Source organism: Cervus elaphus, chromosome 19 (genome assembly GCF_910594005.1).
Source record: "Cervus elaphus chromosome 19, mCerEla1.1, whole genome shotgun sequence".
Classification (NCBI taxonomy): Eukaryota; Metazoa; Chordata; class Mammalia; order Artiodactyla; family Cervidae; genus Cervus; species Cervus elaphus.
The window spans coordinates 78,169,953-78,188,929 of NC_057833.1; the positions used below are offsets into that span (position 1 = coordinate 78,169,953).

The following is an 18,977-nucleotide window of genomic DNA, read 5'->3' on the forward strand; positions in this document are numbered from 1 at the left end:
GAATCCCGTCCAGGACCCGCGCCTGCGCGGTGGCGCCCCGCACCAACTTTCCTTCCCAAGACCCCCGCATCCTGCGCCTGCGCACTAAGACCCGCTTCCCGCAGACCACCGACCCTGGAGACCTTTTGTTCTTCAGTCGCTCAGTCGTGTCCGACTCTTTACGATCCCATGGACTGCAGCACGCCAGGCTTCCCTGTGCACATCTCCGGGAGTTTGTTCAAACTCATGTCCATTGAGTCATACCTTTTCTTGAGTGCTGCTGTCCAAGACGTCACAAAGAGTCGAAGACGCCTGAGCGACTGAGCAACTGAGAGGCGAGAAACTGGTTCGTAGTTAAACCCGTTGTCTCTCCCTTCCCATTCTGTGAACTATAAACCTTCCGACCCTACAGAGAAGGGACTCTATCCTCGGGGTTTCCCTGGCGCTGGCTGGCGACCGGGTAGCACGGAGGGTTGTGGGTGGGCGCACCCGGAGACCACGTGGCGGGCGTCCGCCAATCAGCACGCAGACCGCACTTTGCGGCTCGGCCTCAAACAAACTACCGTGAGGCGAGAGCGGCCTGTGGGGCCCCGCCCCCCTCGCCTGGGTCTGGGGCCCCGCGAGACGGCGGGCGGGTGGGGGCGCCGAGAGCGGGGGCGAGGCGCAGTGGTCCAGTGACGGCCGGCCTCACTTATTCGGGGTGCTAGCCGCAGAGCGGTGGACCCCGCAGCAGCTAGGCGGGGGCGAGGGCGAGGGGCTGCCCGACCGGCGGGGAGGGGGAGCCCGGGGCCGGGGGACGCGGGGGGAGGAGGGGGCGGGCTCCCAATCCGGTTCCATCCGATTCTGCCACCACCCCCGCCGCGGGTCCCAGCAGCTCGGGCGGCGGGAGGAGCAGCAGCGGTCAAGCTACTCAGCTTCGCGAAGGCTCTCGGCGCGCCGCGGCCCTCAGGCACCCGGCTCTCGCCCGCCCCGCCGCCACGATGCCCAAGAGGAAGGTGAGCAGTGGCCGCGTCCCGCACAAGCCGACTCCGCCGCGCGGCCGTCCTCAGAGCCCCGGCCCGCCGCTTCCTCTGCAGCCGCTGGGCTGGGGAGGCGGCCGGACCTGCGGTGAGCGGGCGGCCGGAGGAGCTTGGGTGGGCGATCCGCAAGGTGCGGTGAAGGCCGCTGATGTCACACGCCCGTGGCCGCTGGGCGTCAGGGCAGTATTGTTCGCGAGCTGCGCCCACCGGTTGTCTTTTTCCTCCTGCAGGTCATCTCCGCGGAGGGGTCAGTAAAGGAGGAGGTAAGGCGCCATCCCGCTCAGTTCCCGGGGGTGGTCTCGGTTTGCACCATACCACGCATTCCTTGCTCGTTTTATATCCTTCCAGAGCTCAAGAGGAGATTGGCGAAGCTATCAGCTGTAGGTAAAGCAAGGCCCCTAACCTCTCTTTTTCTTGGGGTTCAACCCAGGGAAGAAATTGAGTGTTGTTAGGTATTGGCAAACAGTAACTGTGGTTTCAGAAGGTGAATTTTAAATCATTATAACTAGGCTCAAACATGTTTACTAATCAAAGTAGGAACCATCACAATCAACACGTTGTTGCCAATGAGAAATGTTTGTTTATTCCTTTAGTGTATAAAACCCTGATTTGGGATTCCATGAACTCTTGGAAAACATTTTCTTAGTCATTCTGGTTGTGGAAGCAGCTTTTGTGCAAATAGTTGTCAAGAAACGAAGAAGTGGCTGGCAAGAGGGTAGGTAAATATGGCAGCAAATTAGGCAAAACTTTGTAGCCCAATGCATAAAACTTCTGAAGCATGGTTGTGCCACCTGTGGTCTGGCATTGTCATGGAGAATAATTGGGCCCTTTTTGTTGACCAGTGCTGGCTGCAGGCTCTGCATTTTTTGGTGCATCTCATTGATTTGCTGAGCATACTTCTCAGATGTAATGCTTGCACTTGGATTCAGAAAGCTGTAGTGGATCAGACCGGCAGCAGACCACCAAACAATGACCATGACATTTTTTTTGGTACAAGTTCAGGGATTCCTCTTGATCCAACCACTGAACTGGTCACTGCTGGTTGTTGGATAATAATCCAGTTTTTGTGGCTCGTCACAGTTGGGTTGAGATATGGTTCATTGTTGTTGCATTTAGACAGCACTTCAAATCACGATTCTTTTGATCTGAAGTCTGATCGTGAGGCACGCACTCATCGAGCTCTTTCACCTTTCTAATTTGCTTCAAATGCCAAATGACGGTAGAATGGTTGATGCTGAATTCTTGGGCAACTTTTTGTGTAGTTGTAAGAGGATCACCTTTGATGATGCTCTCAGTTGGTAGCTGTCAACTTCTGATGGCCAGCCACTACACTCCTCATCTTCAAGTCCCTTGTCTCCTTTTCGAAACTTCCTGAACCACTACTGCACTGTACTTTCCTTAGTACCTGGGCCAAATGTGTGTGCGATCCATTTTGAACTTGAATAAAAAAGTCACTCTAATTTGCTTTTTCTCTTAACATCACTTTTGTAGTATAAGATAAATAGCAAGTAATAAATCATAACAAAAGTTTGAAAAGCGATAAATGCACATTATATTCATGTATAATGAATATTCATGTAACCTCATTAAATTTTTAACGTATCCCTATATCAAACAGCCAAGTTCAACAATGCAAAACCACAGTTACTTTTGCACCAACCTAATAACTTTACCTTTTACAAATCTACTCCTTCAAAAATGGAAATGAAGCCAAATGGGCAGCAGGAAAGGTAGGTTTCAAACTCACCTTTGAAGACCATGGTGTCTTCGAAATGTTCCAGTGCTGCTAATGCATACTGCTGGCCACTGACATCTTGACTGTGAGTATCTCAAAATCAACCAGAGTTTGGTGTCATAGCCTCTTGAAAAGTAGGAGTTTTATCTTATTCACCACTTTTTAAGTTTGTGTTATAATAGGTTCACTAAACAACGTTGTTTCTGGTCTGGGTAAAATACAGTAGATATAGTCATTGTCCTGTGGCTTCCCTAGTGGCTCAGGGGTAAAAAAATCCCCCTGCAGTGCAGGAGCCTCAGGAGATGTGTGTTCTATCCCTGGGTCAGGAAGATCCCCTGGGAAAGGGAATGGCAACCCACTCCAGTATTCTTTCCTGGAGAACCCCATAGACAGAGGAGCCTGGTGGGCTACAGTCCATAAGGTCGCAAAGAGTCAGACATGACTGAAGCAATTTGGCACAGTCATTTACCTGGCTTTTGGTAATATTAATATAATATATCAGATTAATGCTACTGCAGAATTTGGGAAATTTAAGACAGCTGAAAATACTGAAGAATAACCTTTGCTTACCAGGGAAATCCATTCTTTCCATTGTGTGTATTTTGGTTAGTATATCTGTTGGTTACATGCTTGTACTTCCTCATATGACAATATCAGCAAAGCTAGGGCTGAGGCCAGGAAATGGGCAATGTGTAACTTTCTGCAAGTAAGGTTCCTAGGGCAAGATAGGGGGTCATACCTTACGTGCAGGGGGAGATCAAGAGGTGTGTTCTTTGAGAACATGACCAACAATCTTCTAAAATTATTTTATGTACAGTAATGTGTATTATTGGTAAGTCATGTTGCTTTTTGTGGCCCCGTGGACTGTAGCATACCAGGCTTCCCCGTCCTTCACTATCTCCTGGAAATGCTCAAACTTAAGTCCATCGAGTTGGTGATGCTAACCAACCATCTCATCCTCTGTTTCCCCCTTCTCCTTCGCCCTTGATCTTTCCCAACATCGAGGTCTTTTCCAGTGAGCTGCCGTTTCACCTGACGTAGCCAAAATATTGGAGCTTCCCCTTCAGCATCAGTCCTTCCAATGAATATTCAGGGTTGATTTCCTTTAGAATTGACTGGTTTGAAGCTGTCCAAGTGACTCTCCAAGAGTCTTCTCCAGGACCACAATTTGAAAGGATTAGGCACTCAGCCACCTTTAAGGTCTAACTGTGACATCTGCACATGACTACTGGAAAAACCATAGCTTTGACTCTTGGGACCTTGTCAGCAAAGTGATGTCTCTGTTTTTTAATACTCTGTATAGGTTTGTAATAGCTTTTCTTCCAAGGTGCAAGTGTCTTAGTTTCATGACTGCACTCACTGTCCACAATGATTTTGGAGCCCAAGAAAATAAAATCTGTCACTGTTTCCACTTTTTTCTCCTTCTAGTTGCCATGAAGAAATGGCACCAGATGCCATGATCTTAGTCTTTTGAATTTTAATCCAGCTTCTTCACGCTTCTCTTTAGTCCTCATCAAGAGACTCTCTAGTTTCTCTTCACTTTCTGCCATTAGAGTGGTATCATCTGCGTATCTGAGGTTGTTGATATTTCTCCTGGCAATCTTGATTCCAGCTTGTGATTCATCCAGCCCAGGATTTCACATGATATACTCTGCATAGAAGTTAAATAAGCAGGGTGACAATATACAGTTTTGACATACTCCTTTCCCAATTTTGAACCAGTGGATTGGTCCATGTCTGGTTCTAACTGTTGCTGCTTGACCTGCATACAGATTTCTCAGGAGACAACTATGTTGGTCTGTCCATTTCTTTTAAGAATTTTCCACAGTTTGTTGTGATCCACATAGTTAAAGGCTTTAGCATAGTCATTGAAGCAGAAGTAGTTGTTTTTCTGGAATTCCCTTGTTTTTCTGTGATCCAGCAGATGTTGGCAATTTGATCTCTGGTTCCTCTGCCTTTTGGAACCCACCTCGTGCATCTGGAAGTTCTCAGTTCACATACTGCTGAAGCCTACTTTGAAGGATTTTGATCATTGCCTTACTAGAATATGAAATGAGCACAGTTGTGCAGTAGTTTGAGCATTCTTTGGCATTGCCCTTCTTTGGGATTGGAATGAAAACTGACCTTTTCCAGCCCTGTGGCCATTGCTGAGTTTTCCAAATTTGATGGCATACTGGGTGCAGCACTTTAACAGCATCATCTTTTAGGATTTGAAATAGCTCAGCTGCAGTTCCGTCACTTCCTCTACTTTTCTTTGCAGTAAGCCTCCCTAACCCCGACTTGACTTCACACTCCAGCATGTCTGGCTCTAGGTGAGTGACCACACCATTGTGGTTATCTGGATTATTAAGACCTTTGTGCATAGTTTTTCTGTGTATTCTTAGCACCTCTTTTTAATTTCTTCTGCTTCTTAGATCCTTACTGTTTCTGTCCTTTATCATGTCCATCCTTGCATGAAATGTTTCTTTGATAACTAATTTCTTGAAGAGATCTCCAGTCTTTCCCATTCTATTGTTTTTCTCTCTTTGGGATGGTTTTGGTCACCACCTCCTGTACACTCTTACAGACTTGTCCAAAGTTCCTCAGGCACTCTGTCTACCAGAGTCTATTCCTTGAATCTGTTCATCATCTCCACTGTATAATCATAGGGATTTGATTTAGGTCCTACCTGAAAGGCCTACTGGTTTTCCCTACTTTCTTCTATTTAAGGCTGAATTTTGGAATAAGGAACTCGTGATCTGAGCCATAGTTAACTCCAGGTCTTGTTTTTGCTGACTGTATAGAGGGGCTCCATCCTTCACTGCAAAGAATATAATCAATTGATTTCAATATTAACCATCTGGTGATGTCCATGTGTAGAGTCATCTCTTGTGTTGTTGGAAAAGGGTGTTTGCTATGACCTGTGTATTCTCTTGACAAACCCTATTAGCCTTTGCCCTACTTCATTTTGTACTCCAAGGTCAAACTTACCTGTTACTCTGGGTGTCTGTTAACTTCCTTAGCTTTGCATTTCAATCCAGTGATGAAAAGGATATTTTTTGGTGTTAGTTCTAGAAGGTTTTGTAGGTCTTCATAGAACCGGTCAACTTCAGCTTCTTCAGCATTTGTGGTTGGGGCGTAGACTTGGATTACTGTGATGTTGAATGGTTTTTCTTGGAAAGGAACTGAGATCATTCTGTCATTTTTGAGGCTGCACACAAATACTGCATTTCTGATTCTTCTGTTGACTCTGAGGGCTACTCCATTTCTTCTAAGGGATTCTTAGCCACAGTAGTAGATATAATGGTCACCTGAATTAAATTTGCCCGTTCCCATCCATTTTAGTTCACTGATTCCTAAGATGATGTTTTCTCTTGCCATCTGCTTGACCACGTCCAATTTACCTTGATTCATGGACTTAACATTCCATGTTCCAATGCAGTACTGTTCTTTATAGCATTGGGTTTTACTTTCTTCACCAGATATGTCCGAAACTGAGTATTGTTTCTGCTTTAGCTGAGCCTCTTCATTATTTCTGGAGCTATTAGTAATTGTCCTCTGCTCTTCCCCAGTAGTATATTGGACACCTTCCAACATGGGGGGCTCATCTTTCATTGTCATATCTTTTTTTCATTTTTACATAGTTCATGGAGTTCTCGTGGCCAGAATACTGGAGTGGTTTACCATTCTTTTCTCCAGTAGATCATGTTCTGTCAGAATTCACTATGACCTGTCCTTCTTGGGTGGCCCTGTGAGGCATGGCTCATAGCTTCATTGAGTTATGCAAGCTCCTTCTCCACAACAAGTCACTGACTTATGAAGGAAGGAAGAGAAGTGAAAAGCAAGGGAGAAAGGGAAAGGTTTACCCAGCTGAATCCAGAGTTCCAGAGCAACATGAAGACCTTCTTCAATGAACAATGCAAAGAAATGTAGGAAAACAGCAGAAAGGGAAAAACTAGAAGTCTCTTCAAGAAAATTAGAGATATCAAAGAAACATTTCATGCAGAGAAGGGCACAATAAAGGACAGAAATGGTAAAGACCTAATAGACACAGAAGAGATCAAGAAGAGACGTCAAGAATACACAGTACAAAAAAGATCTTAATGACGCGGATAACCACGATAGTGTGGTCACTCACTCAGAGCCAGACATTCTGGAGTGTAAAGTCAAGTGGGCCTTAGGAAGCACTGCTTCAAGTAAAGCTAGTGGAGATGATGGAATTCCAGCAGAGCTATTTAAAATCCTAAATGGTGAAGCTATTTAAGTTCTACACTCAATATATTAGCAAATTTGGAAAACCAAGCAGTTGCCACAGGACTGGAAAAGGTCAATTCATCCCAATTCCCAAGAAGGGCATGAGTAAAAAATGTTCAAACTACTGGCCAGTTGCACTCATTTCCCGTGCTAGTAAGGTTATGCTCAAAAGCCTTTAAGCTAGGCTTCAGCAGTACATAAACTGAAACTTCCAGATATTCAAGCTGGGTTTAGAAAAGGTGGAGGAACCAGAGATCAAATTGCCAGGATTCACTGGATCATAGAGAAATCAAGGTTATTCCAGAAAAACATCTATTTCTGTGTCATTGACTACCATAAAGCCCTTGACTGTGTATCATAACAAACTGTGGAAAACTCTTTCAAGAGACAGGAATACCAGACCATCTTCCTGTCTCCTGAGAAATCTTCATGCAGGTCAAGAAGCAACAGTTAGAATCTTTTATGAAACAACTGACTGGTTCAAGACTGAGAAAGGAGTATGACAAGGCTGTTTATTGTCACCCTGCTTTTTTAATTTATACGCAGAGAACATCATGGGAAATGCTGGGCGATGAGTTACAAGCTGGGATCAAGATTGTTGGGAGAAATAACAACCTCAGATACACAGATGACACCACTCTAATGATAGAAAGTGAAGAGGAACTAAAGAGCCTCTTGATGAGGGTGAAAAGAGGAGAGTGAAAAAGCCAGCTTTAAACTCAATATTAAAAATCTAAGTTCATGGCATCTGGTCCCATCACTTCATGGCAAATAGAAGGGGGAAAGGTGCAAACAGTGACAGATTTCCTCTTCTTGGGCTCTGAAATCACTGTGTATGGTAACTTCAGCCATGAAATTAGAAGATGATTGTTTCTTGGCAGGAAAGCTATGACAAACCTAGACAGTGTATTAAAAAGCAAAAACATTGCTTGACTGACAAAAGTTTGTATAGTCAAACCAGTAGTCATGTATGGATGTGATAGTTGGACCATAAAAAAGGCAGAGCATCAAAGAAATGATGCTTTTGAACTCTAGTGCTGGAGAAGAATCTTGAGAGTTCCTTGGATAGCAAGAAGATCAAACCGGTCCATCCTAAAGGAAATCAACCCTGAATACTCATTGTAAAGACTGAAGCGCCAATACTTTCACCACCAGATGTGAATAGCCTACTCTCTGGGAAAGACCCTGATGCTGAGAAAGATAGAAGGAGAAGGGGATGACATAGGATGAGACGGTTGGATGGCATTACTAATTCAATGGACATGAACTTGGGCAAACTCCAGGATATGGTGAGGGACAGGGAGGCCTGGCATGCCACAGTCCATGGGGTCACAGAATTGGACACAACTTAGCAACCAAATACACACAGAGTGGAGTGTAAGAATTTTAGTGCTTTTCCAATAGAAGGTTCTGTTTTGTGATCTTTATAAAAGGATTCAGGGAAGGTATAGGCATAGTATGTCAGCTTAGAATTTCTCAGACCAGAAAAATTGGAAGAATTCTGTACGAAAATTCAGTAAAGGGAAATTTCATGAAGGTGGGGAAAAAATAGTGGATCTTGTTGCAAAATATCTGCATGAAAAGTTTACTATTATTATGTATCTTTATTTGCTTTTTCAGTAAACCAGTTGGCTGAAATAGTATGCCTATTTTATGTTACATCTTATTTATCTGGTTTTATTTTGATCTCCCCTAAAAGTTTCTTTTTGTTGTTGTTAATAAAAAGAGTTCAGGAACTTCCCTGTGGTCCAGTGGTTAAGACTCCCAAGTTCCCAATGCAGGGAGCCCAATTCCTTCCCTGGTTAAGGAACTAAGATCCCACATGCTGATCTGAGCCGCCAAAAGAGGGTGGGGGGAAGAAAAGATTTTACTTCCAGTTCGGCTTTGGACATCAGATGTAAATAATGTTTTTCTTCCTCCCATGGAGAGGCCAGCAGGTAAGTTTTTGCATGTTCCTTGAGAAACAAACCTGTTGGTTTAGTTTTCCCAAAGGAAAAATGATGGGGAAAGGAAGGAGCTTTTTTCCCTTTAGTTGTCTTTGTAATTGATCCATTTTGAAGGCTTAAACAGAAGGTAAAGCTTTTGGTATCTTTAATACCATGATGCAGACATGTAGATTTATTTTGTTTCCTCTTGCTTTCTAGCTATTAGTTAAAAGTAGTATTATTTCAGTACAGGATATGTTCAGTTTTAAGGTTTCACATTTGTATGTTACTATGATAGTGATTATAAAATTAGTGAGAAATCGAAAAGAAATAAGATTGTTAAGAATGTTTTTAAATACAGAAACAATTGTGACACTTCATGGTATCAGTGTGTGTAGCAGTGTTGTCCCAAATCTGTTTGTTATTAGGTAATTTATTATTTATTCTAAAGATACTGAATTGCTAGTGGTTGTCATGCTGTCATGTATGAAATGCCAGTATTGGCACAGAATCTATTCCACTAATTTTTTTCCCCATCTTAGCATTGAAGTTGTGAGATCTGCTTTTGTAGCTGTTTAATGCAGGTATTGGTCAGTATTGTAAAACTCATTAGTGACTTAATTTGGCTGTAAACTACCTTCTCTACTTAAAGGAAATAAATATTTGTTACATTTCTCCTTCCCCATTGGTGAATGGTATCCAAAAATACTGTTGTATTGATTGGTGCAAAAGTTATTGTGGTTTTTGCATTGTTCAAATTTTCCGTTTGATATTGGAATATATTCTTAAATGTGGTTTTGTTATACATCACTTTAATGGGCATTTCTTGATTTATGTTTTTTTCCTAATGACTTACTATTTGCTGTTTATGTTGATTTTAGGCTATGGAAATAATGTTAGAGAAAAAGCAAATTCGAGCAATTTTCTTATTCGAGTTCAAAATGGGTCGTAAAGCAGCAGAGACAACTCGCAACATCAACAACGCATTTGGCCCAGGAACTGCTAAGGAACGTACGGTGCAGTGGTGGTTTAAGAAGTTTCGCCAAGGAGATGAGAGCCTTGAAGATGACGAGCGTAGTGCACGGCCATCAGAAGTTGACAACGATCAATTAAGAGAAATCATTGATGCCGATCCTCTTAAAACTACACGAAAAATTGCCGAAGAACTCAAGGTCAACCATTCTACAGTCGTTCGGCATTTGAAGCAAATTGGAAAGGTGAAGAAGCTCAATAAGTGGGTGCCTCATGAGCTGACCGAAAATCAAAAAAATCGTCGTTTTGAAGTGTCATCTTCTCTTATTCTACGCAACAACAACGAACCATTTCTCGATCGGATTGTGACATGCCACGAAAAGTGGATTTTATCTGATAACCGGCAACAACCAGCGCAGAGGTTGGATCGAGGGAAAACTCTGAACTTGTACCCAAAAAAGATCATGGTCACTGTTTGGTGGTCTGCTGCCGGTCTTATCCACTATAGCTTTCTGAATCCTGGCGAAACCATTACATCTGAGAAGTATGCTCAACAAATCAACGAGATGCACCAAAAACTACAACACCTACAGCCAGCATTGGTCAACAGAAAGGGCCCAGTTCTTCTCCATGACAACGCCCGACCACATGTCGCACAACCAGCCCTTCAGAAGTTTAATGAATTAGGCTATGAAGTTTTGCCTCATCCGCCATATTCACCTGACCTCTTACCAACAGACTACCACTTTTTCAAGCATCTTGACAACTTTTTGCAGGGTAAACACTTCCACAACCAGCAGGATGCAGAAAATGCTTTCCAAGAGTTTGTCAAATCCCGAAGCACAGGTTTTTACGCTACTGGAATAAACGAACTTACTTCTCGTTGGCAAAAATGTGTTGATTGTAATGGTTCCTATTTTGACTAATAAAGATGTGTTTGAGCCTATTTATAATAATTTAAAATACATGTTCCAAAAGTGCAATTACTTTTGCACTAAATAAACAATTTGTTGTTTGTAAGCCACCCAGTCTATGGCATTTTTGTTACAGCAGCCCCATCATATTAAAACACTTCCTTTCCATATTTGGAAAGGCATACTTCACTGGGAGCAGGAAAGAATAATGTGACCAGGTTCCTCCTGGCTTAATGCTCTTTTTAAAATAACAGTAAGTACATTGGACTGCTGGAAAGGAAAGCTTATAACAATAATAATGCCAGTGATCTTGTAACAAGTATTTATACAGTCATGTATCCATAAATACAGTCGTGTATCCATAAAGTATGCACGCAGGCTAGAAACAAGCACTGCATGATAAGATCTATATCTGTTGTTCATCCTTGGGCTCTTTGTGTTGCAGCATTTCCGGCCAACTTATTGAACAGAGTGGTCCTCAAGAGCTCTTGTATCAGGGCCCATATCTTTGTTCTCTGCATCCCTTACATCTCATCCTTCTGCAGCTTGGATATCCAGCATAGTAGTGAACAGAGGCATTTAAGTCTCTGACCATCGTCTCCCCTCTCACCTTCTTTTGCACGCTGGCTCACAGATGCCCTTGTTTATATTCAGTCTTCACCACATGAACAAACTGGCCCAGAGACTGGGCTTCTTGGGATGCAGTACAGCACAGCCCAGCACACTACGGTTTGGAACTCACTCTGCTTCTTACCTTCCTTTCTACTCTCTAACTTGAGTCTGGTTCCTCCCTACCACTTGCTGAAATGGTTCCATCAGGAACAGTTGGTGACATACTTAGTTCTCAGTGTGGTGACACTTTCCAATCCCTGGTTGACTATTCACATCTGCTTGGTTTCAGCCCCCAGAGCACATCACTTCTTTCAGCTCTGTCCTTCCCCAGAGCTCCAAACCTGTAGATCCAACTGCCTGCCAGACTCTGGATGTTTCCCAAGCCCTTTACACTCAGTGTGGCAACACCAAGCCCTCCTGCTTCCCCAAAAGCTCCCTAGGTCCCTAGCCTGGCGAGTGGCTCTCTAACCACACAGCCTACTAGACACAGGTGATGATCAGCCTGTTCCCCTCTTTGTCCTTCCTCACAGGACCCTTCTTTTGTTCAGGCATCCACTCCCATTCTCGGCCCTATGCCCAAATCCAGGATTGGCTTGATTTTCTCTAAGGATATGCCATCTCCCTTCCATGTGAAAGTTCCAACCAGTAATAAAGGCAACTAGTCATGGCTTAGGATAAAAGAGACATGCTTTTCCTGGATGCTGTAAATCTGCATGTAACATCTGGAGCTGCACTTTTGGACCACAGGGGAAGCCGGCTCAGGAGGGAGGAGTCAAGAGCATGACAGACGGCAGGGAGGAATCTGTGACTGTGATAATACAGTAAGCCACTGAATCCCCCAGTCTGGAACACTGTCATGGTTTTGCTTATTTAATCTATTTGCTTATTGTTCGTGTTGATCTGGGTTTGTGTAACTCCTAACCAAAACTCTCGTCTCTCACCCACCCAATCCACTGAAGAGTCCTGTCAGCTACCCCCAGCAAAATATGTCCCAGACCCTCCCTCCACTCATTTCCACCCCCACAGCCAGCATCCTAGTCATGCGTTGTCTAGATAACTTTAACATTTTAAAATACTTATGTGGCTGCACCAGGTCTCAGTTGTGGCAGGCGGGATTTTTAGTTGCAGGCTGTGGGATCTGGTTCCCTGACCAGGGATCTAACTCAGTGCCTCTTGAGTTGGGTGCTGGAGTCTTAAACACTGAACCACCAGAGAAGTCTCTCCTAGACAACTTTAAAACCTCTCCTGGGGTGGGAGGGGGGATCGGGATGGGGAATACATGTAAATCCATGGCTAATTCAAGTCAATGTATGACAAAGACCACTACAATATTGCAAAGTAATTAGCCTCCAACTAATAAGAATAATTGAAAAAAATAAAAAATAGATAAAAACAATAATCTCAAAAAAAAAACAAAAAACAAAAAACACCTCTCCTGGTCTCCTGTGCCTCCTCCCAGCGATCAGACTTCACATCCCAGCCTCTCAGCCCAGCCTCCACTTGGGAGTCCAGATCGATGACTTCAGACCCTCTCAGAGCTCCATCACTGCTCTCACGCCCTGGCTGCTGCCTTCCCTAAGCACAACACATTTGCCTCCTTCCTGGACACCAAGCTCGGTCCTGCCTCAGGATCTTTGTGGGAGCTGTTTTCCTCTGTCCAGAGGCTTCTCCCTCAGATGCCCCAGAGTACAGGTCATCTCAACCTTCCCTTCACTCCCTTGGGACCTTCCCGAACGATCCCATGTCCAGCAGCCCCCTTCTGCATGCCTCCAGCACATTCTATATTAGGACATTGCTTCCTTCACCATGGGAAAGAATCTCGTTACTTTCCTTATTGGTATTCCCATTGGAGCAGAAGCCCCAGGAGGACAGGCACTTACCTCTTGTGCCTGTCTATCTCGAGGTCACTCTATCCCTAGGTTGAGGACAGCACCTGGAAAGGGGTAGGCAAACTGTTGCCTCTTATCCATTCTTTCTCAGTTCCCCTCAAAACCTTCTCTGTCACCACCATTTCTGCCCTACATTACACTTGTAATTCTAAAATTCCTGCAAGCACGTCCTGACCAGCCTGAATCAATGCATGATTTTCCAAAGTGGGTCACGTGGACCCTGGGTAGCGTGGTGGTGAGAATACTTTTGTGAATGTATACAAAAGTCCTGTGGGTTCTTGGGGAATTTTAAGACATTTGTGTGTTCACGTGATCATCTGACATTCTGCATCACCCAGCATAGATTCCCACTTTTGACCAAGCATTACCTATTTTTGTGCCTGTTTGGGGTGTGTGTTTATATTTGGCATCAAGTGCGACCAGCTTTCCACAGTTTATGGGTAATAATAAAACTGTAGAAACGATTTTAATTTGTAAATAGTGTATATCACATGAAACCCAAGTCATACCACAGAAGGCCAAATGAAGGATGGCTTGTCAATTACACACACAAGGTGCCAGAACAATCTCTGCAGAGATCATACGGGCCAAATACCATATGCATGCAGCAATTTGCTTTTAGCAAAACTCATTCTTGTTAATGTTACTGGTTTAAATTTTACTGGTTTTGTAGAGATTTGGGGAGACTCAAAACTTAGTTCTAGCTTTATAGTTACCTAAAACCGCTAAGTGTTAAACATTTCAACCTTAAGTTTGTAAAGGCATAAGTGGACTTTATAATAGCAATCATTTCAGCCAGGGGCTTACTGGAGCTTGAAAGCACATTTGTTTTATACAGTATGCACATGATGTGTATATACATGTTTATTCATTGCAACATCCTTTGTGGGAACAAAACACTGGGCACAATTTGTAAAGTTCAGTCAATGCAGAATTTGGTTTTAAAATCTTTGGTACAAGGATTTCCCTGGCTATCCACTGGTTAAGTCTCTGAGCTTCCAATGCAGGGGGCAAGGGTTATCCCTGGTTGGGGAACTAAGATCCCATATGCTGTGTGGCATGGCCAAAAAAAATAATAAACATTTGGTACATCTATACGGTGCACTTCAATGCAGCAAGAAAAAGGAGGAATCTTAACAAGTACTCATAGGAAACAAACTCCATTAACTGAAAAACACAAGGTGCCAAACTGAAAAATAAGAAGTGTATAGTATATATACACTTATATTTAAATAAAGCCTTCTGGAAGGATCCACAAGCAGCAGCACTGGCTCCTCCTCGAGACAGCCAGACCTCTGGGGGAAGAGAAGCAGAATGGAGACTTCTCTGGGAAGCATTTTGCTCTTACGGAATTTTGAGCCACATAATTATTTCTTCCAAAAATAAACAAATATAACAAGTGGCATCTATAATTACGTATGCTTACATACAGGCAGGTCAAACTAGAATGCCTTCAGAGGCTTGGTAGAAGACAGAGGTGAGGAAAATCACCAGGGCTGGGACCCTGACACACTACAAAAAGGAAGCCTCCTTCCAAGTCAGAAGGTCAAGTGCACTGAGGAATCACACACAGAGGAGAGCAGGAGAAGTTGAAGAGCCCTATTAGTAGGTGAAATTACCAGATTTTGGAATGTTACCAAAAAAAAAGTTTTACAGTCTTCACTGCTGACGTCTCTCCAGAAATACACATGCACAGCTCAATGAATATTCACAAAACAAACACAACAGTACAAATAACATACAGGTCAAGAAATACAAGACTGCGGAGAAGGAAATGGCAACCCACTCCAGTATTCTTGCCTGGAAAATTCCATGGACAGAGGAACCTGGCAGGCTACAGTCCATAGGGTCGCAAAGAGTCGGCCACAACTGAGCACATCAACACATACTGTAATCTTAAATGGTTGTTTCCTGTTATATTCTTACCAAAAGAGTTTGGGACTTCCAGTTCTTCCATATCCTTGCCAGTATGTTTAGTCTTTTTAAACTTTTGACGTTTTAAATAAATGTGTAGCATTAAAAAAATAAATAAATACAACATGGGACTTCCCTGATTGTCCAGTGGTTAAGACTCCAAGCCTCCACTGCATGGGACCCGGGTTCAATTCCTGGTCATGGAACTAATATCCCACATGCCACTTGGCCAAAAATTAAAAAACTAAGTTGAGCCAAGATACAAAAATACTAAAAAACCTTTTTTTAAATAGAAGATGGCCAGCTCCCTGAAGCCCTCCATTGCTCTCTCCCAGTCACTAGCACCCACCCACCTCAATTACTGTCCTGACTTAGACACACTGGATTTGTTTTGCCTGCCTTTCTGTACTGTATGAACAGGATCACACAGTACTGTGTCTGGCTTGCCTCTCAGTATTGTGCTTGGCCTCATCTTGGGTGGAGTTGCAGACAGCCATTTCTCATTGCTCATACTTTCCCACTTATCCATTCTCTTGTTGGTGGGCATCAAAGTTGCTGCCAGTTGGGTTTATAAAATAGTTCAGTTATGAATATTCTATTTCATGTCTTCTTGTGAACAGATGTAAGCTTTTTTTTTTTTTTTTGGTATGTTTTTGGAGTGGAGTTACTGAGTCACAGAGTATCTGTTTACTTTTTTAAAAAAATACTAAGGGTTTTCCTACTGTGTTCCAGTTGCTTCACATCCTTGTCTTGGCAACTTTAAGAAAACATCACAAGTAAAGCAAACACCTGCGGGCCACCCGTCTGTCACCTCTGGCCCGGTGCATCGTCAGTTCTCACAGGAGAAAGACCTTCATGAGGCTGAGCTCTCAGCATGTCATCCCCTTAAGACCTTGTGGGACTCCCTAGTGGCCCAGTGGTTAGGAATCCTGAGCTCTCACTGCTAAGGGCCCAGGTTCAGTCCGTGGTCAGGGAACTAAAATCCCACAAATGGACAGCAGGGGGGAAAAAAGAAAAAACAAACCTTGCAATGTCTCCCACTCTAACAACCAGATCACTTAGCCTAGCAACCAGTGCCCTCTCCAGGATGCCCTTCTCTTTTCTGCCTCTTTTCACTAATCTTCCCTTCCTACTGTCAGTGTGTCCATCCATGCCACTCTAAGGGTTCTGCACGGCTGTCTCATTCTGCTAAGAACCTATGCCTTGGGATGTTCTGTCCCTTTTAGTGGCTTCCTCTTCCACTTAGTAATTCAGGCCAATTTGTGCATTAATACTTTTCTCTCCACTGAAGTACCACCCACATTCTTGGAATTAAGTCCCTCTAACCTAGGGATTATCACAACCACTGGCAGAGGGTAGGGGTTCAGCACATGTTTGTGCCACAAACTGGGAGGCTCTCTGATGCTATTCTTTAGAATAAATATTTATTTGTGTGCACCAGGTCTTAGCTGCAGCACGTAGGATCTAGTTCCCTGACACGGAACTGAATTGGGGCCCGATGCACTGGGAACAGGAGTGTTAGCCACTGGACCACCAGAAATCCCAATGCTATTATTTTTTAATGTATATAGATAGGAGCGGGCGGTGGGGGGTGGGTAAACAATCTGTGAGGGAAAAGAATATTAAAAAGATTACATATGTGTGTGTGTGTATAATTGAATCACTATTCTATACCCCTGAAATGAACACAACATTGTAAATCAAATATACTTCAATTCTGAAAGAATTATTAATTGAATATCTAAGGTTCTGGGGATGAAGTGCTGTGACGATTAACAGGGTTCCTACCCTTATGGAACTCCCACTCTTGTGAGGGAGACAGGCAGCAAATAACTAAACACATAAAGCAATTATAGAATGTGATCAGTCATAAAACAAATACTGCAAAGTGACGTGGAAGGAACTGAAAAGGGGGAGATTACATTAAAGAGGGACAGGACTGCCAGAGTAGATCTCAAGAAGAAAAAATTAGGGTTCTTGTCCAAAAGAAGAAAAAGGTAAATTTTCATTTTTCCCTACTCCCCCAACTGTTCTCACAGGCAACCAATCGCACCACCTCTCTGGGCATTTTGCTGAAATATACAACGAACATGTAATTTTATACTCAGCATAGTCAGTCAACAGATGTGGCAAGAACTGGAGATTGGGAGGTGCAATCCTAAACTGACAGGTCAGGAATGGTCTCAATGAGATGGTGACATTTGCGGCAAGACCCACAGGAGGTGAGGAAGAGATGGCACTGGTCTGAGGAAGCGCAGGAAGCGTTCCAGGCAGAGTGAACAGCAGGTGACAAGGCCTGAAGCAGTGACGCCCAGACTACTTGAGGCTGGGAATGAGAACCAAGGGGAAAAACCTTTTGAAGTGGGCCCACGGGCAGAGGACCATATAAGCCACTCTAAGAACTTAAAAGCCTTTTTTTTTGGCCAAGCCAGGAGGCATCTGGGAATGTTAGTTCCCAGTGCAGGCATGTGTGCTCGGTGGCGTCCAACTCTTTGGGACCCTATAGACTATAGCTCACCAGGCTCCTCTGTCCATGGGATTCTCCACGCAAGAATACTGGAGTGGGTTACCATTTCCTCTTCCCCACTCAGGGAAGGAATCTCCACCTCCTGAAGTGGCAGGCATGATTCTTTACCCCTGCACCATTTGGGAAACCCCTTAGTTTCCGGACCAAGAATCAAACCCACACGCCCTGCAGTGGAATCCCAGAGTCTTAATCACTGGACCGCAAGGGCAGTCCAAGACTTTCTTGAATGAGATGGGAAGGCAGTGGTTATTGATCAGGAGTTGGAGTCTGACTAGTGGTTTCGAAAATTCACTTCTACAAAGAACAGCCTCATTCTTTCGCAGTAGCTCATTCTTCCACTATGTGAAAGTGTCATGGTTTATCTGGAGCTCTCCAGTGGTGGCCTTTCGGTCTGTTTTCAGTCTGTTTCTTCCTCTCCATGAATTTCAATTAACAATGTTCTGATTAAAAACTTCTTCTGCAGTAACTCAAGTGGTCCTTACAAGCAAAATTTTCTTATTCAGTAAAGAAACTGGGTAACGTGCTCTCACTGGTTCCCAGCTCAGACTCCCAGCGTTAAGTTCTTTTTTCCACCTCAGAAAGGTAGCTGGGTCAGGAAGTGGTTAAAAAACAAGCAAGAACTGGGTGGGCGTTCTTGCCCTTTCACTTCAGTACAGGAGAGGATCGGCCGGCCAAGGGATCTGAGAGTGGGTCCACGCGTCCTCGGCTTGGTGGGTGTCGGGACTCAGGCGCCCACTGAGCTCCTGAGACGAACCGCCAGCACCCCCAGCCCCTCAAGGAACGGACGACTTTTTAAAAAAGCTATACGAAAAGACCAGACCAGGGGAATCCGGTTGCGAATCCAGCGCCGTCGCAAAGATCCGCGCCTGCGCAGTGGCGCCCCGCGCGGACTTTTCCTTCCCACGACCTTCTATCCCGCGCCTGCGCATTAAGACCTGCTCCCCGCAGGCCAGCAAGACTGTAAATCTAGTTAGATAGCTTTTCTTACCGACTGAGGTGGGGAAAATTGGTTCGTAGTTAAACCCGTTGTCTCTCCCTTCCCATTCTGTGAACTATAAACCTTCCAACCCAACTGCCCCTACAGAGAAGGGACTCTATCCTCGGGGTTTCCCTGGCGCTGGCTGGCGACCAGGTAACCCGGAGGGTTGTGGGTGGGCGCACCAGGAGACCACGTGGCGGGCGTCCGCCAATCAGCACGCAGACCGCACTTTGCGGCTCGGCTTCAAACAAACTACCGTGAGGCGAGAGCGGCCTGTGG

General features: G+C 44.3%; 1 protein-coding gene across 2 annotated transcripts; it reads left to right on the forward strand.

Annotated features, from left to right (window-relative positions):
* Positions 1–549: 549 nt before the first annotated feature.
* On the forward strand, positions 550–10,887 carry LOC122676004 (histone-lysine N-methyltransferase SETMAR-like). 2 transcript variants are annotated; one of them, XM_043875258.1, is made up of 3 exons: positions 550–974; positions 1,229–1,261; positions 9,773–10,887. In XM_043875258.1, the coding sequence occupies exons 1-3, from the start codon at positions 960–962 to the stop codon at positions 10,787–10,789; spliced, it is 1,065 nt and encodes a 354-aa protein (XP_043731193.1). In that variant the 5' UTR covers positions 550–959; the 3' UTR covers positions 10,790–10,887. The 2 variants fall into 2 exon arrangements, with proteins under 2 accessions (XP_043731193.1, XP_043731194.1); XM_043875259.1 differs by lacking the exons at positions 550–974; positions 1,229–1,261 and adding an exon at positions 1,592–1,713.
* Positions 10,888–18,977: the final 8,090 nt, after the last annotated feature.

Excerpts from the sequence above, each read along its gene's own strand:
- LOC122676004 (XM_043875258.1), top strand. Across the intron at positions 1,262-9,772 it reads AGGGGTCAGTAAAGGAGGAG|GCTATGGAAATAATGTTAGA; the intron begins GTAAGGCGCCAT and ends TGTTGATTTTAG.